The 26,134-nt window shown below is 40.0% G+C and overlaps 1 protein-coding gene across 1 annotated transcript in view; it reads left to right on the top strand.

Annotated features, from left to right (window-relative positions):
* AGBL4 (AGBL carboxypeptidase 4) overlaps positions 1–26,134 on the top strand; it is a gene marked incomplete at its 5' end in the record, with an annotated part of 1,767,058 nt that overhangs the window by 1,221,382 nt on the left and 519,542 nt on the right. Inside the window, one exon of the mRNA XM_042781774.1 lies at positions 11,177–11,216. Coding sequence (XP_042637708.1) covers positions 11,177–11,216 — 40 coding nt within the window. The remainder of the gene's footprint in view (positions 1–11,176; positions 11,217–26,134) is intronic.

The raw sequence follows: 26,134 nt of genomic DNA, 5'->3' as shown, positions 1-26,134 counted from the left end.
GATCAATTCTGCAGCCAGTGAACAGGCTAGAATAGGAGAGATGAGGGACAGTGAGTTCAGAGAGAGGCCAGTGACGCATTAGACCTTTTCCAGGGAGCAGGCTATGCTTGATGACAGGGCAGGGAGGGGGACATGGGGCCCCCAGATGTCTAGAAAGTGACTGACTGGGAAGGGGAAAGATTAAGCAGGGAAGGAAGGGTGCAGGAAGAGGAGGGATTGAGACCTGAAGCCAAATGTGTCCTTATATCTCTGTGACCCCATTTCTGGAGGATACTGAGCCCCATGTTTTTCCCATGATGGCCAGCTTCTGGAGTGACAGGAGAATGCACAGTGATTATCAGTGCTCTTGATTATATCATCTCCAGTCTGTGCTGTGAAAGACTGACTTTTCCCCCAAATAGTTTTCCTGAATGAAACACAGGAAGCAAAACAGAACACATAATCTGTGACTATTCCCCTTTACCACACAGAACCCCACATAGCAGCACAAGCCCTGAGCTCCCAGAAGTTCTGTCCATTCTCATCACGGGTTGTAAATGTGATGTAGTCATGACTAAAACAAAAAGTCCATTTTTAACTGTAGCCTCATAATTACAGACCCAAATGAAAAAGGCCAAATGCTCTGTGTCCCAATCCTTAAGTCTCCAAGACACAAACAGAGTTTTGAGAAAACAAACATGGGGGCAGTATGTGTGAGTGAGCAAGTGTATGTCTGTGGGTAGAAAGGATAAAATGAAAGATACCTTCTGATGATCAATTCAGTGTTATCATCTTATAATAGGGAAATAAGATAATAGAGAATTGCCCTTCTACATTAGCCTCACACTTACTCACCTGGGTGCCCACATGATGGATCTGACCAATGTGCAGGAGGCAGTACAGGCCCTGAGGATCATGCGCATCACCCGAATCTTCAAGCTGGCCTGCCACTCCTCGGGTCTGCAGACCCTCACCTACGCCCTCAAGTGCAGCTTCAAGGAACTGGGGCTGCTGCTCATGTACCTGGCTGTGGGCATCTTTGTCTTCTCCACTCTGGGCTATACCATTGAGCAGAGCCACCCTGAGACCTTATTTAAGACCATCCCACAGTCCTTCTGGTGGGCCATCATCACCATGATGACTGTTGGCTACGGTGACATCTACCCAAAGACCACACTGGGCAAGCTCAATGAAGCCATTAGCTTCCTGTGTGGGATCATTGCCATTGCCCTACCCATCCACCCCATTATTAACAACTTTGTCAAGTACTACAACAAGTAGCAGGTCCTGGAGACACCAGCCAAGCATGAATTGGAGCTAATGGAGCTCAATTCCAACAGCAGAGGAGAGGGTAAGACTGGGGGCTCTCGGAGCGACCTGGACAACCTCCCACCAGAGCCGGCTGAAGATCTTCCACGGTAATGACTTCATCCCTCTCCTGACCAAAGAGAAGCAGCACAGGACCTGGCTCCAGAGCTGCAAGTGATGAGGGGCATCCCTGGAAGAGAAGGACTGGGCTGGTACACAGATGGACGAGTGTGATGGTCATGGTGGCGACTGCCTGAGAGTAGCTGTCCTTTGTTCCCCTTCCCTTTCCTAAGAACTCTGAAGGTGCTCTTGGGCATCTCTGACAAGGCTGGGTAAGACTCCTTTGTGTTGCCGACAGTCCAGAAGCCTATGTGAAGGGAGAGTGTCCCAACAGCCACAGGGCATTGTGGGGTGGGGACTAAATGGAGGCTGTAGTCTGGGTGGCAGCAGGAGCCAATGCCCAGTTCTGTGTCTCCTTCAATAAAGCCCCCTGCTCTCTGCACCCTAAAAAAAAAAAAAAAAAATGGTTGAAGCACTGGGTGAGTCCCTGAGAGGAGAGAAAAGGACATAGCCTTTAGGGAATCCACATAATAGTGCAGAAGATGGAGGAGTAAATTCACCATGGAAATGCAATGCGATGGTGATCTGGTGGCGAAGGTCAGAGGGCTGGGGACAAGATCCAGCCACTTTAGAAGGTAAAAAAAAAAAAAAAAAAAAGCTTTACAGAAGTGGTAACATGCACTTAAGGGCCAAACAAATCTAAAATACCTTACTGCCATCCAGTCAGTTCTACTCATAGCAGCCCTGTTGAACAGAATAGAATGGTCCCATAGAAATCCCAAGGCTACAAATCTACAGAAACATACGTCCACATCTTTCTTCTGTGGATGGCTGGTGGGTTTGAATGCCAGACCTTTTGGTTAGCAGCCAAATGCTTAACCACTGTACCCCAGAGCTCCTTCAAGAGCTGAATAACAAGTAGGACTTAGCCAAAGTAGGTGGGGTATAGTGTTGTTGATCCAAGTAGAAATACACGTGCAAAAGTGTAAGGGTACAAGCATAGCAAATTTGGGGAACTGGAAGTGGTTTCATGGCTGTTGTTCAGAGTCTGAGAGGACAGATGGAAGGCAGAAGTCAGGTCATGGAAGTCCTCCAACAGCCACTAAAGGTTAAACTTTATCCTGTAGGAGCCCCTTATGAGTTTTAAGATGTGCATTCTAGAAAGTGCACTCCATCTGCAATGTGGAGGATGAACTGGAGGAGGTAATACTAGAAGCAGGCAGAGCAGTTAAGAGGCTGTTGCAAAAGGTCAGGTGCCAGATAATGAGAAGCCCATAGTCTCAGCTTGAGGTAGGGCACAGCTGTAGCTGGTACCCAGAAAACCTAGCTCTCAACCAGTGTGTCCTCCACTGTTCACAGTGATTTTTCGAGTTTTTCTCAGATTCTCCTTTCTGTTAGGCTCTTGTGACACTACCAGCTGTTCAGCACATAGAGAGGTGGAAAGGGGCTTTGTCAAGGGCAGGAGCCAGAGTCAAGTGCAGGTATGATGGCAGTGTGCAGAATGCTCAGGCAAAGAGAAGGCCAGTGTCCTAGTCAGAAGGGTATGGGCATGAGCTAAGTGTTTGTAGACAGTGTTTCCCAGTGTGCACACCCTCTTTATGGATGGGATACCTAATTGCCAGCTAGCTTAAGTAATATGCCTAGGATAGCACAGCTAAGAGGTGACAGAATCAGGATTCACATTTTTTTCTTTTTTGTCTTTCTGATTTTGAGTCCATTGTTCATTCTTCAAAAAGCTTTGCATAACAGTAATCAGAGAGGTTTCAGATATAAAAAAGAGAGTGCTTTTGCAGATTGTATATTGCCTAGAAGTGTCCCCCAGATTTCGAAGGCTTTTTCTACATCAGTAGGCTGTGTTAACTATGTTGTTCAAACTGTTTCCTTGTGACTAAATCACCAAGTGATATCCTATTGGTGTTTTGCTGATTAATGGCACCTTCACCAAAATAAGTAAATAAATAAGGATTAGAATGTATGAAACAAGATTACAGTAGTAAGATCAAACCTATCAGTTATGACAATAAGTATATTGTGACTATATTGTGACAAACCCTACTATTTCAAAACAAGGACTCAGCTTGCAACACATAAATAGCATAATGTTGCATAAAATTAAAATATATTTCATTTACTATATATAAAAGTAATATTATTAAATACACAAACATCATGAGAAAGATGACAAGAAAATACACTAATATGTTGAGTATGATTCTCTTTCCGCAGTGGGATTTCATTAATTTTTATTCTTTGCTTTCTGAATTTTCCAAAATGCAAAATAACCATATACAGTTTTCATAATTACAAAAATTCAAAGGATTGGCACTCTAACTTGGAACAACAATGCTTTTAAGTTAGGATTATTGAACCTACAAAGAACCAAAATTCCTGGGTAAGATTTCTAATGAATCCTACTTTCACTGCTTACAACCTTGGGGTTGTTGTTGTTATGTGCCGTCGAGTCAGACCCAATTCATAGTGACCCCTCCTTGGGTTTCCAAGGCAGTATCACTACAGAAGTAGATTGCCCCATCTTCCTTCCGAGGAGTGGCTGGTGGGTTTGAACTGCCAACCTTCTGGTTAGCAGTCAAGTGCCTTAGGCACTATGCTACCAGAGCTCCTAACCTTGGGATAATCAACTGTAAACAAAGGTAGAGTGACATAGTACTAACAGTTTCCACTAGATGCTTGAGGGAATAATGAATGGCTAACTTCTGGAGCAAGGATTCAGATGGAATATTTCTTAAGCACCCAGTATATTTGCTCATAAGGAGCTCTGGTGGTGTAGTGGTTAAGGCATTTGGCTGCTAACCAAAAGATCCATAGTTCAATACCAACCAGCTGTTCCGCAGAAGAAAGGTGGAGCAGTCTGCTTCTGTAGATTTTTGGTTACAATTGCTCTAGGAACCCTGATGGTGCAGTGGTTAAACACTAGGCTGCTATCTGAAAGCTTGCCAGTTTGCACTCACGAGTCCATGGAATAATGATGTGGTGGCAGACTGCTTCCATCAAGATTTACAACCTTGGAAACTCTATAGAGCATTTCTGCTCTGTCCTCTAGGAGTGCTATGTGTCCAAATTGACTCAACAGCAATGGCAACAGTTCTAGCAAACTCTTGTTGTTTTAACCTCTGGGTGGCATCAATCTAAAGTTACTCCTGTTGTCTCTGGAACTTTTGCCTCAATGGTCTTTATGGAATCATGGCTCAGCATTCAGCACACTGGATAGGCACAGCAATGGGGTTTCTTCCGAATGCCCATGGAGCAGCACTTTTATCAGGGAAGGCTGATGCAAAGCTCATACATAGCTCTCACTCAACCTTCCCTGTTAGCCTGCCAAACCTGCCATCTCTATAAAAGGCCCTTATCTCTTAAGTATTGATTTGAGTAAAGAGAAGGGCAATGTACCAAATGTGAGTGATCAACATGGTGTCATTGAGGTAGAGGAAGTCATAGAGAGGTACATGGGAGGTGCAGACAACAAAGATGAACCCTTTTGCACATACAGTACTGCGATGTCAGTGAAAGCAAACACGGGTATAAGGGTGGATAGATGGGTGGACAGGCTGAACTATTAGGTATGTATAAGCAGCAGGGAGTGTGCCCAAGACAATGTATAGGGTTGGCAGACAATGGTTCTGCAAGTGTATTTGTATGCTCTGTAAGAATTCCCAGGGGAATAGTGGAGCTGACAAGGGACAAGGTTGTAGTCACTTCTTGGTCACAGCCAGCTACCCAGAGGGACTGAGTGGTTGAACCTGTGGGCTCGCGACCATAGTCACAGGGGCCATCAAGCTCAATTGGCATAACATAATACACAAAATATTGTTCCACCTCCTACTTTGGCGAGTAGCAACTGGGATCTTAAAAGCTTGCAAGCTGCCATCTAGATGCAACGATGGGTCTCTCCTCATCCAGAGCAAAGAAGAATGAAGAAAACTAAATATTTATGGAAAAAATTAGTCCTCACAACTGGTACACCATGCAATCCACAGCCTATACAACTATGAGACCAGAAGAACTAGATGGTGTCCAGCTGCTACTGTCAACCACTCGAAGGGGGATCTATGTAGGAGATCCTGGATAGAGAGGGAGAACAATGTGGAACAAAACTCAAAATTATTTGGGGAAAAAAAAGGGGGTGGGGGAGACCAGGTTTGCTGGTCTGTTAGAGTTTGGTAGAACCATTGAGACTATGGCCCTAGCTGCCCTTCAGGTCTGGAATTGAACCCACATCTGCGGCTTCCAGCCAAACAAAAGACAGGCATATGAGTTGAACATGTACCTGAGGTAGATACACTCCTTGGAGAGAACAATCATGGGAGAAAGAATGGCTGTTTATGCACAGGGAGACAGCTCAGGGGGCAGGAGTGCATTGAGGGATGGACACAGGGAAGAAAGAGGTAACTATCAGCAGGAAGTAGGAGGGGAGCTGTTGCATTGGGGTAAATTATAGTCAGTGTCATGAGACAATGTGTGTGTGAACTGCTGCTGTATGGAAAGTGAATTTGCTCTGTAAACTTTCACCCAAATCACAATAAAATAAAATAAGGCCCTTACCTCTATATATATATCATTAAGTAAGTATTATGATAATTAGGTAACTCTTTATGTCCAACTTGCCCCTTCTCTATATAATTGATTATACATTATTAGTCAGAGTCTATCAACTATGTGCCTTATTTTTAAAAATGCCATACCATTTCCACTGGCAATACCAAATAACTACACTAAGTAGGCTATTTCGTAACGAACATTTTTATTTTCATGAAATTCCTTTATTTTTAAAAATTGAATTTGAGTTATTGAGAGAGTTATTTGCATATTTCAGTTTCTTGGCTAAAAATTGTTATAGAATGATTCTAGAACTTATACTTGTGTTTTTTTGTTTGCATATAGCACACACAGATTTTGCAATCCTATCTCGTGATGTATTGGTTGAAACAAAAGCCGTCACTTATCTGCTTATGCCACTAGGTGGTGCACACATGAACTATAGGTTAAATGGGCTTCTCACCAAGCTAGGCTGAGCTCATTACTACAGGGATAGTTCAGACAGTAGACCCTCTGGGCTGGAGTAAACAAAGGAAAACCTAAAGGAGGTGGCTGCTGAGATGGTAGAAGCAACAATATAAAGACAAGAAACCACAAAGACATGGCAGAGGAAAAGTCCTGGAAAGGAAGAGGCATGCTTATTTTCCATGATGATGAAATCCTTTTTAATAGGTCTTTGCAGAAGAAATAAAGGAATGGATGAATCATTTAAACTAGATGACATAAAACATTCCTTCCAGGCCTTTGTGCTGGGCACTGGAAGGATTGAGATGAAATGCCATCATTCTATCAAGTAATGATTTAATGAGACAGATAAACAAGGAAATAGATAGGATAGTGTAATGCAAAAGACAAGTTTTACAAATGGATTGGAAGAACAAAGTGTGAAATACTCATTCTGCTTTGAGGACGGGAAAGAGGGCTTGAGGTTGAAAGTGAGCATGTAGAGAAGATACCACAGAGGTCTTGAGAAGAGACGGGGATTTCCAAGAGCATTACAAGAAATCAGGCAGAGATGACAACCAGTGCAAAGGCATAGAGGTATGAAAGTATAATGTATTCCAGAACAGTATTCAAAAATGGTTCAGTTGAGCTTGTTGTTATTTGTTGCTGTGCACTTGGCTGCTATCCGCACTTGGCGACAGGGTATGAGAAGATGAAACACTGCCTGGCCCAGTGCCATCCTCATGACCATTGGTATGTTTAAGTCCATTGTGGTGGCTCTTGTGTCAGTCCATGTCAGTGAAGCTTTCCCTCATTTTCACTGACACTTTCCTCTACCAAACACAGCATCCTTTTCTAGAAATTATCTTTCCTGATGATATGACCAAATAGGCAAGACAAAGTCTCTCCGTTCTCACTTCTAAGGAGTATTCTGGCTGAACTCCCTGCAAGACTGATCTGCTTGTTCTTTGGGCAATCCACAGCATAGGTCCATATTCCTCACCAACACCACAATTCAAATGCATCAATTTTTCTTCCATTTCCTTTTCCATTGTCCAGCTTTTACATTCATATAAGGTGACTGAAAATACCCTGGCTTGCATCAGGCTCACCTTAGTCATCAAAGTGACATCTTTGCTTTTTAAATCTTTAAACAGGCCTTTGCACCAGATTTTCCTAGTACAATGTGTCGTTTAATTTCTTGACTGCTGCTTCAGGAGGCATTGATTGTGATCCAAGTAGAATGAAATCCTTGACAACTTCAGCTTCTTTGCCATTTATCATGATGTTGTTTATTGGTCTAGTTGTGAGGATTTTCATTACATTATGTTGAGGTGTAATCTATCTTGAACACTGTCGTCTTTTACCTTCAACCAGTAAGTGCTTCAAGTTGTCTCCGTTTTTGGCAAGTAGGAGTGTGTCATCTACATATTGCAGATTGTTAATGAATCTTCCTCCAATTGTAATACCACATTCTTCTTCATATAGACTAGCTTCAAGGATTATTTGCTCAGCATAGAGATTGAATAAGTAATGTGAAAGGATACCATCCTGCCACATACCTTTGAATTTAGCAAATGCTTATGGAGCATTACTCTATGCCATGAACTAATGTAACTAATATAAATAATAAACTTCTAGATAGTGGGGATCTGGTGGCTTAGTGGGTAAAGCATTTGGCTGCTAACCAGAAGGTCAGCAGTTCAAAGGCCTGTGAGAGGAAGACGAGATGATCTACTTCCATACAGATTTACAGCCTTAGAAACCCAATGGGATTGCTATGAATCAGAACTGAGTTGATGGCAAAAAAAAAGAGAGAGACAAAGCTCACTGCTGTCGAGTCAATTTCGACTCCTAGTGACCCTCCTTGGGTTTCTTACATGGTATCTCTACAAAAGTAGATTGCCCAGTCTTCCTTCCAAGGAGTGGCTGGTGGGTGTGAACTACCAGCCTTCTGATTAGCAGTCAAATGCCTTAGGCACTACGCCACCAGAGCCCGTGGGTTGATGGCAGTGGGTGTATAATAAGGAAGATACACACAAGCATAGATAATTGCAATGTGAGATGATAGCTTAGAATGATCCCTTTTAAATTCTGACTCTATCCTTTGAGCCTCTAGTGTATTGGCTAATGGGCTCTCAGGGAATCCACAAACACAGCTCTTGGTTGCATTTGACTCAAAGGGTCACTAACGGTATTTCACTCTCATTCACTCATTTAAAAAATATGAATTTTGAAGGCAAAGACATACAGTAAGTTACCCAAAGCCACACAGAGGAGCCAGGACACAAGCCTGAGCCTGCTTGACTCTTGTCAGAGTCTTTGTTTTCTAGTGGACTCTGGGCACAAAGACATCATTTTGAGAAAGCACTTCATTAGAGAGGAGACACTTTTCAAGTAAATATACCTCCATCATCAACTGAGATTATCAAAAACTTAAGCCTGTGGAGAAAAAGAAGGACACATTAGATTCTTCCTTCATACATAAAGAAAGGACCAAGCCATGCAGGTTGGCCTTGGTAAAGGCAGCTTAAGCCAATTGTACTATTGGCCTGGTTCAGTGGAAAGTTGCCTGGCTCCAGCATTCCTTCTAGCCCACATGTGTGGATGTGTGTTTCTTTTGAGCATGAGGAAGTGTGCTCATAATGTAGGTCAGTGGCATCTTTGCTTTGTTTACTTGAAAATGTCAACTGGAACAAGTTATAAGCTGGCAAGAAAACAGGAATATGTGATTGAGAGGGTCAAGAAAGGATACAGTCTTGCTTGTAGGTCCATGAGAAGTTACTGAAACAAGGGGTAGAGAGACCTCAAGATGTTTCAACTGGAACAAACAAAAGTTAAATGGAAGAAGAGGGTGACCAGAAGGATGAAGAGATTTGAGACTAGGTCCTACGAGGAGTGAAGGAACTGGGACTATTCAGCCTGGAGAGAAGACACGGAACTTCCTCACATCTCCAAACTAATGTCATTGAGCTATGGTGATGTCATATGGCAGCAGCTCTCAACTCTGTTCAAAGTAGAGCTATCCAGCCAGTAAGAAGTAATGACTTCCCAGTCAAGAAAAGGAATGAAACACAAGTGGTTCATACAGCTGGTTAGAACTTTGCAGAGAAGATTGTTGTTCTGGTGTGATATCAGACTCAATGACCTGTGAACTCCAAATATACATAGCTATGAGAAAAGGGAAGAGACACATAACCAAGGAACCAAGAACCACATGCTATTAATATACAATAATAATAAAAGACAAAATAATAACAATAATAATAACATCAGTACTAAATACTCCCTGCCATTGAGTCAATCCCAACTCATAGCAACCCCTCTTTGGGTTGCTGAGGTGGTATCTCTATGGAAGTAGATTGCCCAACCTTCCTTCGGAGGAGTGGCTGGTGGGTTTGAACTGCCAGCCTTCTGGTTAGCAGCCAAATGTCTTAGGCACTATGCTATCAGAGCTCCCTAATACTAAATCATTCTTAATATTGAGTGCCTATTAAGTAAGAGGCATCATGTTAGGTAATTTGTGTGTCCTGTCATATTTTGGGCAGTAGAGCCAGCATTGGAACTGAGTAAATTCTAATCCTAGCTCTGCCATTCAATGAAGATGTGGTCTTGGGCAGATAATTTCTCTTCTCTGAACCTCATGTTTCTCCACTGTACAATACCCAGCCTGTAGGATTGCTAAGAATATGAAATGAAATGATACATCAAAGTTCCTAGTATTATACCTCTCCTACAGTTTCTACTCAAAAAGTTCTGTTCCCTTCCCCTTTCTGCTTAAGCAGAATTTCAGGAAGCCATTCTTGGAGAGAGACAAAATAAGGAGGAAAATGCAGATGAGGTAAAATGTGGCAAGGGATCCACTGGATGAAGCACCCAGTAATCAGAAGTTCTTGCAATGCAAGAAGGTGGCTGGGAGAGGAGTTTGTTTTGTCCCTTTTTAATACAGACATCCAGTGCTCCTAATGAAAAAGCAAGTGTAGGAAAGAGAAAAAGGTCAGCAGGAAAACTGAGATTTAAGGAATCCTGACTGGTGTCTTATTGGTGCTCCACCTCCAGCCTCCTATACCTACTTCACACTCCGATTCCCATGATATTCAGTCCAGGACAGAGCCTCTCAGTGGGTGTGCTATGAGAAGGAACAGGCCTGCTGAGATATTGATTACCTCAGCCCTTGGAGAAGCCAAGGCCAATTGCCTCCAAACATAAGAAGTCTGATTCATACATACCCTAGTGTGATAGACATATTATTTTCTGTGAATTCTGTGTGGTAAAATGGGATAGGGATTTGGTTGGTCATCAGTAATTAAAGTTGTCATAACATTGCTGAGAAAGTACAACTAAACCAGCTCAGGCATATTTTGGTCAGAAGGAGTATCAGAATGTGACAATGGCCCAGGGACTCAAGGTAAAGAGTGCTGCCAGTATTATCAAATACTCAGCCAGTACAGCCAGTGTGAGCAAAGAAGTATCTAAGTCTGTCTGGTTAAGACTGGGAGTTAGGAATGGGAATTTCTTTGTGGCCCTAAATAAGCTACCTTCCTTTCTGGGCTTCACGTTTCCTTAGCATAATAGAGGTATAACTGGAAGACCTTTAAGGGGCTCTTGGCTATGACCATCTGTGCATCCAAGACCAAGCATAAAGGCCACCCATTCCCCTTTGCCTCTAGGGTGGAAGGCCTCTCTAGAAATGTGCATAAACACCACCTTCTCTATAGTTGACCCTGCTTTGTGAGTCTGAACAGCCACTGTGCATGTCCAACCTCATGTGTTAAGCATAAGTTTGGCTCTGGCTCGAATCAGTGCTCTCACAATGTGTTTTCTTTTGCAGCAACAGCGTCAACTTGACCTCCTGACGATAACCAGCCCTGGTGAGTAGATGCAGGTGTTCTGCTTTGGCTTTTCCCTTATTTCTCGGAGCACTGCCTGGATGCCTATCCAAATGCAATTCCTGTCCTCATCCTTTGACTCCCTGAATGAATAGCAGAATTCTTGTGCCCTGAGCTTCCATTTTCCCCCAATTCTTCTGCCCTATGGGAAGTTTCTTTTGTTCCTCCCAGCCCTCTGCTACCTGCTCTTGACTCTGCAAATGACAGGGCTGATTCCCTGGATGTCGCTGCAAATTCTATTGCCACGTTTCCCAAGCAAGTGTCAAGGAAGTGTTCTGGTCTTCTGAGAAATAAGTTTTAAGTTAAGAGAGAATGGGCAAACTGCCTGGTAGAGGCATGGAATGAAGGCAATATGGCTCATGAGGAAGGCCCATCTGAGAAGGTGGCCAGGTTCTGGTCTGGTGTGCAGAGGGTCAGGATGACTCTTGCTTCTCACCTTCAAGAGAAGATAAAATCCCCCCAACACAAAGCTGTGATCATGAGATTTAAAATGTCTTTCCTTTCCTCTAGGCCTGTCATCTAGCCTAGTGAAAGGCTGAGCAGTTTAGTTTTGGCAGAGACTCTGCAGAAAGATATTTTACCTTGAAGCAAAACTGGCCAAGAGATGGTGATAGTGCTGGCAAGCTTAATGAGCATTCGGGAGTGGACATGGTGGTTCATCTTCATCTGTGGATGATGTTCAAGATATTTTACATCCCTGATGGCTCCCTGCTGTGCTAGGCATTAACACCTTTGTTGCCAGAGGGGAAGATAGTAACCTGGAAGAGAGGCTAGTGTGGCAGAGTGATCATAGGGCAGCTCAGTGGGACTGGCGGAGTATTTCAATATTTTAACATTATGACTGTCCCATGTCAACCTTGCCTTCAACAAAGCTTGCCATGTTGTATCGAGTTGGCTAGTTGGCTCACTCACAAAGAGATTGAGAATTTGCCCTCTGTAGGGATTATCCTACACCAAAGCTGGTTATTCTGTGTTACTGAAGGGTAAGATGGTGACTGCAAATATAAAGTGTATCCATCTTACTGTATTTCCACCTGGTAGAGTGTTTCCACTTGGGATTTCTGGAGAACAAAGTTTGGAGAAAAAATTTATCTAACTTTTAGAATGAATTGTGTAATTAACTCACATATAGAAATTCTAAATCATGGGCTGGCATAACTGGAGTGGTTCCCTCACATGACTTACCAGTGCCTCCTCACTAAGGTGTTGTCCTGTCCTGTTTAGTTGCTCTCCTTTGTAATTGTGTCCTGTTCTACTACACAAACCCTGACCCAGATTGCTCATTTCCACAACCATTTTCATTTGATCACTCCCTGATATTATGCTACAGTATGAATTGGAAAGGATTCTTGGTCTGTCTTCTGTTATTTTAAAAGGGAACTTTCAAAACTGTTAACTCCCTGTCTCTTGTGCTAGATCTCTCTGCTCCTAAATACTACTGTACAAATTCAAACAGTGTAGTTGTGACTCTCAATGCAGACCTTTTGAACAATTTTATGATTGCAGAATGCCAAATGCTTCCAGAGTGGGAGTGGCTTATAATTTTCCCTCCTTTTAGATGATAAAAGAGAGCTTCCCAAGAAGTGTGTCACAGCACACTGGTGTACTACAAATGGGCAACACATATGATGAGCTTTCGGGGACACAGGGAGGACCTGGGGCAGCCAGAACCCCAAGGCTAGTTGCCTGTACTCCAGTGTGAGAGACAAATATCCATGTGTGCCAGGACTTGGAAAGATTTGGAAACACCATTAAACCATGTATTATCTAGATAATTCTATCCTATGTCAAAAGCACTTCCCTTTACTGTTGTTAACCATCCTCACCATTGCATTCATCCCCATCCCCCACCTCACCTGAAGTTGCAATGTCTAGCAGTGGGCTTGCTACCTCACTGGGGCTGCAAGCAGAAGGTACTGACTTGTCTGCATTCCTCATCAGACCACCTGCAGCACAGAACTGCAGTTTGATGCTGTCATTATTGACTGGGCATTTTAAAGCTCTTAACAATCTATGTAGTACCTTCTTTAACATCTTATTTTGTTTATTGTGAATAATTTCAAACACAGGCATACCTTGGAGATATTGCTCAGTTCCACACCACTGCAGTAAAGCAAATATTGCAATGAAGCAAGTAAACACATTTTTGGGTTCCCTGTGCATATAAAAGTTATGTTCATATTATACTTTAGTCTGTTAAGTGTGCAATAGCATTATAAGAAAGTTTGAAATATTATGAGAATTACCAGTGTGACACAGAGACACGAAATGAGCACAGGCTATGGGAAAATTGGTGCTGACAGACTTGCTTGACACAGGGTTGCCACAAACCTTCAATTTATTTTAAAAAAAAAAAAGGCAATAAATCAGCAAAATGCAATAAAGCAAAGCACAATAAAATGAGGTTTCCTTCCTCGTAGAAAAGGGTAGCGTTATAAACAGTTATTGACTGTCCATACCACAGACACCTCAGTTTTATCATATCAATAGAATACTATCTATGCTACATGTTCCCAATTAAAAAAAGAAAATTTACAGATATAGTTAACAATTATCTATACTCCTCCCTAATTGCATTATTTTCCCTTCTCCCTAGAGGTAACCATGATCATGAATCTAATGTCTCTCTATATTCATATTTTCAAACATATACCAATGTTGTTTTACAAATTCCTATAAATGGAGTCATGCTGTAAATGTCATTCTGTCACTTCTGCCCTACTCATTTTTATATTTTAGAGTCCATTCATGTTGCTAGACATAGCTCTTGTTCATTCATTTTAACTGTTGTATAGTATTCCACGTATGATTAAATCCCTGTGTTTGATGGTAATTTATGTTTGATGGTAATTTAGATTACTTCCAGCTCTTTTTTTTTTTTTTTTTTTTTTAGCTGCAAACAAAGAGCATTTGTTTGAATGTCTCCTGTTCATATGTATGAGAATTTCTCTAAGGTATATACCTAGGAGAGGGAGTGCTGATTATATGCAACTTCAAATATACTACATAATAGCCAATTGTTTTCTAAAGTAGTTGGACAAATTTACACTTCCAATGGCGATTTATGAGTTTCCATTTTCCTGCATCCCTAATACCTGAAATAGTCAGACTTAGATAACTACTAAATTTTTACTAGTTATCATGATAGACTTGAAGTGATATCCCATTGTTATTATATATTTTCATGGTTACTAATGAGGTTTAGTATCTTTTCATGTTTACTGGCCATTTTGCTTTTTACTTCTGTGAATTGGCTTTTTATATCCTTTGTACATTTTCTATTGGATTGTTTTCTTATTGCTTTCTAGGAGGTTTTTTTTTTTTTTTTCTAAATATCATTATTTTGTCACTTATATGCCTTAGAAGTGTCTTCTCCCAGACTCTGATATATATATTTTTTATTTATTTATAATGTATTTTTTACATGGAAGATTTAAAAAAAAAAAAAAACTGTAGTTTATCATTCCCTTTGTAAGCTTTGCTTTTGTGACATATTTAAGAAATCCCTTCCCTACCTGGATATCATGAAGATATTTTCATATATTTTCTTGTAAAAGTTGTCAAATTTTGGGTCTTTAGTTTATCTCACTTAGGGCTGATCTTTATATATGTTATGAAATAGAAATTTAATTATTTTTTGTTTACATATGTATAACTCATTTTCTCTGATACATTCTTAACTATATAGTTCTAACAAATTCCAGTTATTCAGAATTTTTATCCTTCTTTCAGCTACAACAAGGGAGTTTTCACTACCTATTGAACACTAGCCTGTCACTGAATAGTTATTGTTGTATAATTAAATCTTTTTAGTAAAAATAAAACTAGTTTATATAATTACCTTTAAAGATTACTTGGCTTTTCCTGTACAGTTTATGAATTTCTGTATTCTCTTGCTTATTGTCTCACAAGTTTGCTATGTTACCTGTCATCTAGCCCAGTGAAAGGCTGAGCAGTTTAGTTTTGCCAGAGACTCTGCAGAAAGGTATTTTACCTTAAAGCAAAACTGACCAAAAGATGGTAATAGCGCTGGCAGGCTTAATGAGTATTTAGGAGTGGTCATGGTGGTTCATCTTCATCTATAGATGATGTTCAGAATATTTAACATCCATGGTGACTCCCTGCTGTGAATCCTTTGGTAGCTCTCTTAGTTAGAGTCTGTGAATAATCCTCTTAAACTGCCAAAACCAAACCAAACTCACTGCCGTCAAGTTGACACAACTCATACCGATCCCCCCCTCCCCCCACCCCGTGAGTTTCCAAGGTGGTATATCTATGGAAATAGATTGACCAATCTTCCTTCGGAGGAGTGGCTGGTGGGTTTGAACTCCCAGCCTTCTGGTTAGCAGTCAAATGCCTTAGGCACTACGCCAACTTAAACTGTGTACATCTTTATTTGATTGCCTTTTGAATGATAGTTTGTCTAGGTGTAAAATTTCAGTTTGAGGATGATTTTTATGTGCACTTTGAGGGTTTTTGTTTTCTTTTCTTCTGACATCTATAATTGCTGATGAGAAATCTGTCACCATTTGTTTTTAATAACCTATTTTTTCTCTGTTATGTTTCAAGATTGTCTTTGAACCAAGATTGTTCTGCTTTTCATTTTGCTATATCTAGATGTAAAGTTAGTTTTATTTTTCCTGCTTGATACTCTGATAATAATTTCCATTCAAGAATGTATGTCTTTCTTTTGTGCTTAGAAGTTATCAGCAAATTTTCTCTTCAAATAGTGCTTTTTTCCCTTTTCCTTTGATTGTTTTCTTCGAGAATTCCTATTAAATGAATATTGTATTTTCTCAATCTGTCTTCCGTGGTTCTTAACTGATTTTTTTTTAACTTGCTATTGTGTTGTCTTACTGTCCTGATTCTGAGTAAGGGTCTCACAAGTAATTTGCATTCATAAATTCACTCTTTGACCACATCTAGTCTATATTTTAGGTGGGTTTTTTTTTAAATATTTCAGTAAATATATATTTTTCATTTCCAAGATTTCTAATTGTTTTCATATCTACCTGTTTTATTCCTGCCTGTTCTGTTTTTATAATTCCTTGTTTTGTTTTAATGTCTTATTTGTTTCTTTGAACATAATCAATATACTTATTTAAAAATATTATATAAAATTATTATTTAAATATTTTATAAAATAATTTCATCTGGAGAGAATTCAATGTCCAGTTGGTTTTCTTCAGTATCATTTTTAGTATTTGATTTCTTAATGTGTTCTGAAATTTGTAGGCTCAATTTAAGGAGGAAATTTTCTGATTGTATCTCTCTCTCTCCCCTACCCCACCCCCAAATTCCCATTGGCTCATATTTCCTTCTGTGATGGTTTTTGGAATTGCCTCTACTTACATCTTTAGTAAGCTGGTAAGCACTAGAAATATGGCAGATCCAGTCACAAAAAGTCAGCAGGATGGCTTGGCATTGTTTCTGCTTCCTGTGTCTATATTCCTCACCTCCCTAGAACTGCTACACCAGGGAGCTTTATCTCACCAAAATTTATGCAGCAGCCTTTTTTCTAGGCTCCTTTCAAGACAGAGGAGCTCTACTTAAGGTCCTTTCTCAAAGCAGGAGCTTGTCTCTGATCCATATCTCCCGTGGAGCACTTTTAGTTTCTTATCCCATAAGGTACAGTGTTTAAAATGTCAATGCTTATTTCAACATCCAGATCTCAGCAAGTGGTTTCCTCCAAACCACTTACCCTTATGTATTTTAATACATTTTAGCTTCATAGAAATATGTTTCGCACAATGGACCTCAACTATTTATTTTCATTTTTCTTTTCTTATCTTATCCAATATTATTATTTGGTGGGAATAGTGGGCTTATTGAAGCATGAGCTTATTTAATCATTCAACACAAAAGTCTAACTATGGTTCCTTCTTTGCTTATTAGAAAATTTATTCTCATACAGCCTCCTAAATAAAAGGAAAGCAGTATGTGGAGGTGTTCTCCTGTCTAAGTGAAACCTTTAACAGCAGGCTGAAAGACAAACTTATTTTTGCATATGTATATATAAATGTGTTTGTAATTTTAAAAATGAAATTGGAATCATACCATAGAAAGTTTTTAGTTGAATATTGCATAAGTATGTTCCACTTTTATTAAATATTCTCTGAGTAAATTTCATATAGCTGGAAAGCATTCTATTGTATTTGAAACTTCCCTATTTTTAGGTATTAATTATCTCCAATTATTTAATTATAAATAACACCACAGTGAGCATTCTTGTGCAATGACTTATTTCTGTGCATCTCTAATTATTTCTTTAGGATAAATCCCTAGAATGAGAATTACTGAGGATAGGTATCCATAGGGAACTAGTTACATTAGGTTAGATTATAATGAAGTAAAAGACATCAAACTCTCAGAACTAAAAAAAAAAAAAAAAAGATTTATTTCTCACCTTTGCTATGTGTCCATTATGAATTGGAATGAGCTCTGCTGTACATCCTCTTTACACCAGCACCCAAGCTGACCCAGTATCCTTTATCTGGAACACTACAGGTTGTCTTAGTTTCTGTTCCCCCAGAAACAGACAAAAAATTTAATACAATTAATTTATTTGGAAAATGATCCCAAAAACATTAGTAGAGGAATGGGAAAGTGAGATAGGGAAAAAAAAAAAAAAAAAACACAGAAAGAGAGCCAATAAAGGTTAATCACAAAGCAAGATATGACTGAGAACAACTAAGATTTAATCCCACTGTGGGACCCTGGGAATCAGTGTGGAAAATGTGCTTCTGAGTTATCTTTGAGGGGTATAAGAGCAGTGGTAGTAGTGGTGGTGTTAATACCCTGGCACTTCCTATCTGTTCAGTGTGTGGACATAGCAGACTTCAGTGGCCAGAAAAAGCAATAGAGTTGCAGATGCTGACATTGGAAATTGCTCAACCTGTGCAGGAATAACAAGTGCCAAGATAACACACTAATGGCACCTTCTATACTGGTCACCATGGCAGAGGGAAAAGAGAGAGATTGTGAACCATGAACCTGCTCTTTAAAAATACACTTAGAAGTAGTCACTTGTGCCCATATTTCCTTGGCCAAAATAAGTCACATGAACACTCTTAAATTTAGCAGATGTATAGTCTCCCCAGGGAGCTTTAGTGGTGTAGTGCCTAAGCTATTTCACTGCTAACTAGAAGGCTTGCAGTTCAAACCCACCAGCCACTCCTCAGAAGGAAGATTGGGCAATCTACTTCTATAGAGATATTGCCTCAGAAACCCAAGGAGGGGTCACTATGAGTCAAATTGACTTGATGGCAGTGAGTTTGGTTTTGGTGTTTTTATAGTCTTTCCACAGGGAAGGGTGCTATAGTGAAGAGAATTAGACTATTTGGCAATAAGTAATATACTATATTATACTTGTAGAAAGATTTTAATATCCCCACCATCAAGTTTAAAGTGCCAGTCACTGCTTTTCTTTTTATAATGCTTTATTGAGATAAAATTCACATGCTATAGAATTCACCTTTTTAAAGTGTATAATTCAGTATTTTTAGTGTATTCATAGAGTTGTGCAATCATTACCACTATCTAATTCCATAACATTACTGTAACCCCAAAATGAAACTCCATACTCATAAGCAGTCAATCCTTATTTCTCCCTTACTTATTATTTCTGCACACACAGGCTTTCTCTGGCCATTAGAACCTGCTTTGCACACACTCAGTTTTTTCACTTAGCATTATGTTTTTGAGGTCCATGCATGTTGCAGCATGTAGTAATATTTCATTCCTTTTTATTGCTGAATAATACTCTATTGTATGGATATACTTACTTCCATAGAGTTGGATCTGACTCATATCGACCCCTCCTTGGGTTCCCAAGGTGGTATCACTATGAAAATAGATTATCCAACCTTCCTTCCAAGGAGTGGCTGGTGGGTTTGAATGGCCAGCCATCTGGTTAGCAGTCAAATGCCTTAGACACTGTGCTACCAGAGCTTACCATATATTATTTATTCATTTATCAGGTGATGGAAATTTTTGGCTATTATAAACGATATTGGTTATGGACAAGCTTGTATGTACATATATGTTTTCAATTCTCTTGAGCACATACCTGGGGGTGAAAGTGATAGGTTATATGGTGGTATCTTAAGGCTGACAAATTTGAGAAATGGCCAAACTGTTTTCCAAAGCAGCTGTACCATTTTACATTCCCTTCAGAAATGTATGAGGGCTCCAAGTTTGCCAAATGCTCATCATACCAACCCCTATTATTGCCCATCTTTTTTTATTTTAGCCATCCTAGTTGATGTGATGGGGGTTCAAACCCACCAGCCACTCCTCGGAAGGAAGATGGGGCAATCTACTTCCGTAGTGATACTGCCTCCGAAACCCAAGGAGGGGTCGCTATGAGTTGGGTTCAACTTGATGGCACATAACAACAACAGTTGATGTGATATGGTATCTCACTATGATTTGGGGTATTATTTCCCTAATGACTTAGTATGTTGAACACCTTTTCGTATGCTTATTGGTCATTTGTACATCTTTGGAGAAATGTCTGTTCAAATCCTTTGCCTATTTTGTCTGTATTTATCTATTCCAGTACATTTTTTTAAAAATTGGGTTATATTCATCTTGGAGCCAGAACTATGTCAAGCCCTTTATATATGTTTTTTTTTTTTCCAGATAATCCTTCCTACTATTCCATAAGGCAGGAATCATCTTTCCCATTTTGCAGATGATCAGACTAAGCTGCTGCAAGGTTAGATGAATGGCCTAATGAACAGAGTTAATAAGTGATGGAGTCAAGATTCAAACACAGATCTGTCTGATTCTAAAGCCTTTGCCTTTTCCATTGCTATGTATAAATATCACTTCATATGTGATACTGGCCCTTGGAATCTTCTTTCCTAGGCAAGATTCAAGATGACCAATTTTGCTGGGTGTTAGGAAAGCCTAGAATGTCACAGACATCATAGTCACGGGGGCTCTTTCATTAAATAGACTACAGCAATTGCTGAAGAGGCAATCAGTTTTCTTAAGATTTTATAGAAACCTCCAGGAAACAAAAGTCCCATCTGTTTATCCCTTCTTAATCTTGTTAAACCAATGCCTGTGTTAAATGATGATGAACTGAGCCTCCTGGCCATCACATGGCAACTTTGGGCTTTGTCTCCAACTAAAGTACTAGTCCATGAGCCCCTCTGGAGATTAAAGGAACAAGAGAGACCAAACTAGCCACTGCCATTTCCAGAGCCACACAAACCCTGGGGAGCCAGTTCAGAGTGGCCAGGACCAAGAGTGAAGTCAAACCAGAAGACCCCTGGTCTCATGTGCAGAAAGTTAGCAGAATAATAGCAATGGATTAGGGATGATGGTAAAAGTAAAAAATAATTAAAATAGCTTTAAATAGATCTTTAAAAAAACACCAACCAAATTCACTGCCATCAAGTCGGTCAATGCCTCCTTGGGTTTCCAAGGCAGTATCACCATGGAAGTAGATTGCCCAACCTTCCTTCCGAAGAGTGCCTGGTCAGTTTGAACCACCAGCTTTCTGATTAGCAGTCAAATGCCTCAGGTACTATGCCACCAGAACTCCTTAAAGATCTTTAGCGAAGAAAAATAAATCCCAAACAGGAGTACTAGTGGCACGGTAGTTAGAGCATTTGGCTGCTAACCAAAAAGTTGGTGATTTGAACCCACCAGTCATTCTGCAGGAGAAAGATGAAGCAGTAACCTTCTGAAAAGATTTACAGCCTTGGGAACCTTAGGAGAAGTTCTACTCTGCCCTATAGGATCACTGTGAGTTGGAATCCACTCTGGCAGTGGGTTTAGGTTTGGTTTAATCCTTAACCTTAGCATGATACAAAAACTAATTCTATTTATACATTTTCCCTTTCAGTTCTTGTCTATGTGCAAGAACTTATTTATATAATTGCAATCACGATAAATTTTTATATATACTTCTTTTTCACTTAACATTATTTCATAAACACTTTCCATGTTGCTATGTAGTTTACATACTTACCATCTTTTTATAATAACTTTTTTCTTTTAAAAACTACAATGTGCCAATGGTGCAAACTTTGAAAAATAGAAGTTACAAAGATGAAAATATCAGTTATCTCCCAGAGGCAATCACTATTTAAGATTTTAACACATTTACTTTTTTACCTTTTTGCCTATACATGTATAATTTTGTTTTGCATAGTTGTGATCATATAAAATATAAAATTTTATTCTTATTTTTCACTTAATCTTATAGCACAAATATTTTTCCATGCCAATAATGCTGGATATTTAACTTGATTCTAGTTTCTCAATCTTATGATGTTTAAATCTTTGTGTACATACTTGTATCTTCATTTTAAGTGATTATCTTAAAATAGACTATTAAAGATGGAATTACTAGCACAAAGTCTATGACCATTTTAAATGCATACTTATTGAAGGCTTCAGCATATTCCATTTTATAAAGGTAGCTTGATTTGCAAAAAAAATGCTCTATTGTTCATTTGTGTTATTACCAGATGTTTAGCTCTTGTAAATTACTCTGCCATAAAATCATTTGTGAAAAAGGCTTTGTACTTCTTTTGTACACTTTTCTTAGATTGGATATTTTACAAGTAGAATTACTGACTCAAAGAGCATTAATATGTTTAAAGAATTATGAAACCTTAGTGTCAACTCGTTTTTCAGAAAGGTTGCATCAGTTTGCACTCCCACCTCTGTTTCTCATGCCAACAATGATAAACAACAACATTGGGCATTATTCAGAGGATTTATTAAATCTAAGTAAACAAATTCCAGAATCTGACAAATATTTTAAGGCAAGGACTTACAGTCTCTAGCAGACAGACTATCTATTCTAGGATATTTTTCCTGGAAAATTGACATAGGCTGCCACATTTCAGGGCTCAGGTGATGAGGGTTAAAGAAAAGGAGTCAGGTTGCCCTGTTTTGGAACTTCCAGGTGAGTGTATTGAGTGCTGGGATGGAGAATCAGTGATGTGACACCAAAAAGCACCATAGTTGGTCAACATGAGGGAGGTCAGGTCAGGAAGGAGATGTTAGGAATTGGCTATTAGGCTGAATGGAGGCCCCAGGCCTGGAGAAATTGGAGTTCAAGACAGGTCACCAGAGCTAAAATTAAGGCACAGGGAATGATATAAGTAGAATTCTTCAACTCTAACCTAAATTGGCTTAAGCAAAAATAGAGAATTCATTGGTTGATATAAATGGATAATCCAGAAATAAACGTGACTTTCAGTGCATCTTGATCTAGGGGCTCAGAGGACCCAGCCTGTTTGTCTCCTTTTCTTAACTCAGCTTTCTCAGTATTAACTCCATTTCCAGACCACATGTAGTCTTTAGATGGCTTTAGCAGCTGCAGATTTAGCATTCTCCCAAATTCTAGTCTAGTAGGAAAAACAAGAAACTCTTAACCAGAAGTCCCAGAAGGATCTCTGTTGGTTCTCATTATGTGATTGAACCTTTAAACCCCAAACTCCCTGCTGTTGGGTCAATTCTGACTCATAGCGACCCCTACTTGGGTTTCTGAGGCAGTATGTCTACAGAAGTAGATTGCCCACTCTTCCTTCTGAGGAGTGGCTGGTGGGTTTGAACTGTCCGCCTTCTGGTTAGTAGTCAAATGCCTTAGGCACTACACCAATAGAGCTCCCAATTGGGTCTTTATGAGCCTGTATTTGAGCAAGTATCTCTAGCTGGGAAAATCCATTGTGTTTATTGACTAAGATTTGGCTGAAGTTAGGTAAATCTGGAACTGGTGTTATCTAGGAATGGCCAAGATTACATGAATATTTGTAGTGACTATCTCTGTAGTGAAATTAAGCCAATTTATAATGTGAATTATAAGATCTGAGAGCAAAGCAAATCTGAATCTGTTCTTTACCAGCTCTTCTATTCAAGAGGCTAGGTTGAGCAAGGGCTCCACATCTGTGAAATGACAGGATTCATCTTCAGTTGTGGATAGTATCTTGGACCCATGGATGGCTTTCTTGGTGAAAGCCAGCTCCACACCAGTGGTCAAGGATGCTGAGAATAGGTACCAAGACTTTGGAATAGTAGGTTGCAGAGACCAGAGCATATGCCTAACAGACAGAGAAGGACGACAGCCTTCACCAGGAGCCAATAGAGTATAATAGATGTTTGGGAACCAGGCAGGCCTGGGTTCCAATCTTGATTCTGCCACTTCTTGGCTCCATGTCTTTCATCAAGTCAGTGAACTGCTTTGGGGCTTAGTTTTCCATTCACATTTACTTGATAAGGATAAAGTGAAAATTAAATGACAATAAATAAATAAGATTAAATGTAACAGTAAGTCCTCTAGTATATTATAATGTTGTTGTTGTTGTTGTGTGCCGTCGAGTCGGCCCCGACTCATAGCGACCCCTCCTTGGGTTTCCGAGGCAGTATCACTATGGAAGTAGGATTGCCCAACCTTCCTTCCGAGGAGTGGCTGGTGGGTTTGAACCGCCAGCCGTCTGGTTAGCAGGCAAGTGTCTTAGCCACTATGCTACCAGAGCTCCCAGTATATTATAATACTGGTATGAAATGGTGTGTACATTAGAGACCAAAACAGAAGCTCTGTGAGTAGCATTAAGCCTTATTCACAATGGGTTTGAGAAGATGATGGCCCATCCAGCTTTAGCTGAAAGTCCAGTTCAGAGGCTGGAAATCTAAATTCATGGCTAACAGTCTATAGTAGCATAAGGCTGCCTCTGTACTTATGGAGCATAGGATCTCTCAGAGGAGAAATGTGCTGTGCCCTGGCATGACGCAGAGCAATTACAGTCACCCCAGGCCAGCCATGGGATAGACAGACACCATAAAAAATATGAAGGATAAAGGTGGAAACTATCACTTTTGTAATTGCATCAAATATTCTTTTTATTTATCTCTAGTGCAGACATCCTAAACAATTACTTCTTTAAGAAATCAAAGACAAAACACTATAGATAGAATAGAAGTTAGCAATTTGTCCATCTAAGTAGTCATTTCCTTCATGGACGTGGAAGAGGGAGTACTGATTTTGTTTCACTGGCCATTATAATTAGTTGTCCATCAGAAAGTGTTTTAAATATAATTAGTTGTCCATCAGAAGAATTTTAAAATTCTTCCCAAAGAAGTAGGCATTCTTGAATCTGTTCCAAATGAACCAAAAAGAAGGCATAGTGCTATGTGTACTTTTGATTTATTTACCTATTTATTTATGCTGTGTGTGTACAACAACAGGCTGTAGGTGGAAGACCGTGAGATTTTTACTATAAATATTTTCTCATCTATAAAAGGGCAGAATGGTCATAAAGCTTCTCAGAGTTTGTGAAGATTAGATATGGTGTATATAAAGTGGCTAATTTAGTAAAATGCCTGACCTATAGTAGATTTTAACTGTTTAAGTTGCATGAAAAATTACCCCCAAACTTCAGCAGTTTCAAGCAACAACAAGCATTTATTATGTCACACAGTTTCTCTGTGTGTCAGAAATCTGGTAGAAGCTTAGCTGGGTGGTGCTGGCTTAGAGTCTCTCATGAGGCTACAATCAAGACGTTAGCTGAGGCTGAAGTTAGATGAAAACTTGACCAGGGCTAGAGGATTGGCTTTCAAGGTGACTCATTCACATGGATGGCAAATTGTGCTGGCTAATGGCAGGAGACCTCAATTCCTTGTCATAAACTTCTCTATAGGGCTGCTCTAGACTAGTATCCTCATGACATGGCAGCTAATTTCTTTCAGGGTGAGTGTGGTAGTTAAATTTGTATTTCAGCTTGGCTGGGCCTGTTTGAGTGGCTGGGCAACTGGTGGTAGTTATTCCCCATGATGAGACTGGCAATCAACTTCATGGTGGGATCTACCACAAGCATCTAAGTAGCTGCCCTTGGGATGGGGTCTGCTTCCTGTATATAAGGAGAAGCCTTGGGGATAGTCTCTAGCTTATGGCACACTTGGACCCTGCATGTAGCCGTATCATTGTTCAACAGCCTGCCATGCTCTGCTGACCTTGGGACTTACAATGGACTTGAATTAGTGGCCTGCCGTGTGGTTTGGTAACATCGGGACTGTGTCATTTTCTTTGTCAACCTTGGACTTGTTAGCCTCAGCAGCCAGTAGCTCCCTGAGTGAAGAAATACCTCTAGCTTCAGTGGGCTGGAAGCAAGAGGCAGAGCTGAAGCCCAAGGTCGAGGGTCTTTCACACAGTCCCTAGAGCCTGGCACTTTGAACTTGGACTTGTAGCCTCCAAAACTATGAAAATAAACTCTGATTTGTTAAGGCCATCCCATTTGTGGTATATTCTTGTCAGAGAAGCACTAGGTAGCCAGAACAGTGAGTGATCTGAGAGCAAGGTAAAGCTACAAAGACTTCCATGATGTAGCCTGGGAACCCATACTATGTAATTTGCACACTATTCCATTAGCTATACAAGTTAGCCCTATTCACTATGAAAAATATCATTACAAAAAATATTTTTTGGTCCACTACAGTAAGAAAAGTAAGATTCTCCTATTTAGGAAACAAAGACTGTGTACCTCAATATCCAGTTCCATTTGTATCATAGCCCTCTGTGCACTGTAAGAACTTGGTAAATGGGTGTTGAGTTGCCACTGAGTTTACAGAAGGTGTGCTCCAACTGCATGTAACTGAATTTGCTAGAGACTAAGGACTCAATGGCATGTCAGACTGGGTAATGCACACGCTTCGTGCCTGCTCTAATCTAAAATATCATCAAAGAAAGTGATGAAGCTAGGCTAGAAGAATGTGAGAGTTTGCTCTTAGCAAGGTTTACTGAATTATCATTATCTGTGCTTACATAGCACTACTGGGACAGAAAAATAGAGAGTCTCTGTGACAAAGAAAGAGAAAGTAGAAAGAACCTTGGCTTTGGTTCAGCTACCCCAGGATTCAAGTGTCAGTTCTACTGATTA

Source organism: Orycteropus afer, unplaced genomic scaffold, assembly GCF_000298275.1.
Source record: "Orycteropus afer afer isolate SDZICR_OR568_19922 unplaced genomic scaffold, OryAfe1.0 scaffold00169, whole genome shotgun sequence".
Classification (NCBI taxonomy): domain Eukaryota; kingdom Metazoa; phylum Chordata; class Mammalia; order Tubulidentata; family Orycteropodidae; genus Orycteropus; species Orycteropus afer.
This window is presented reverse-complemented; position numbering and strand designations above follow the sequence as displayed.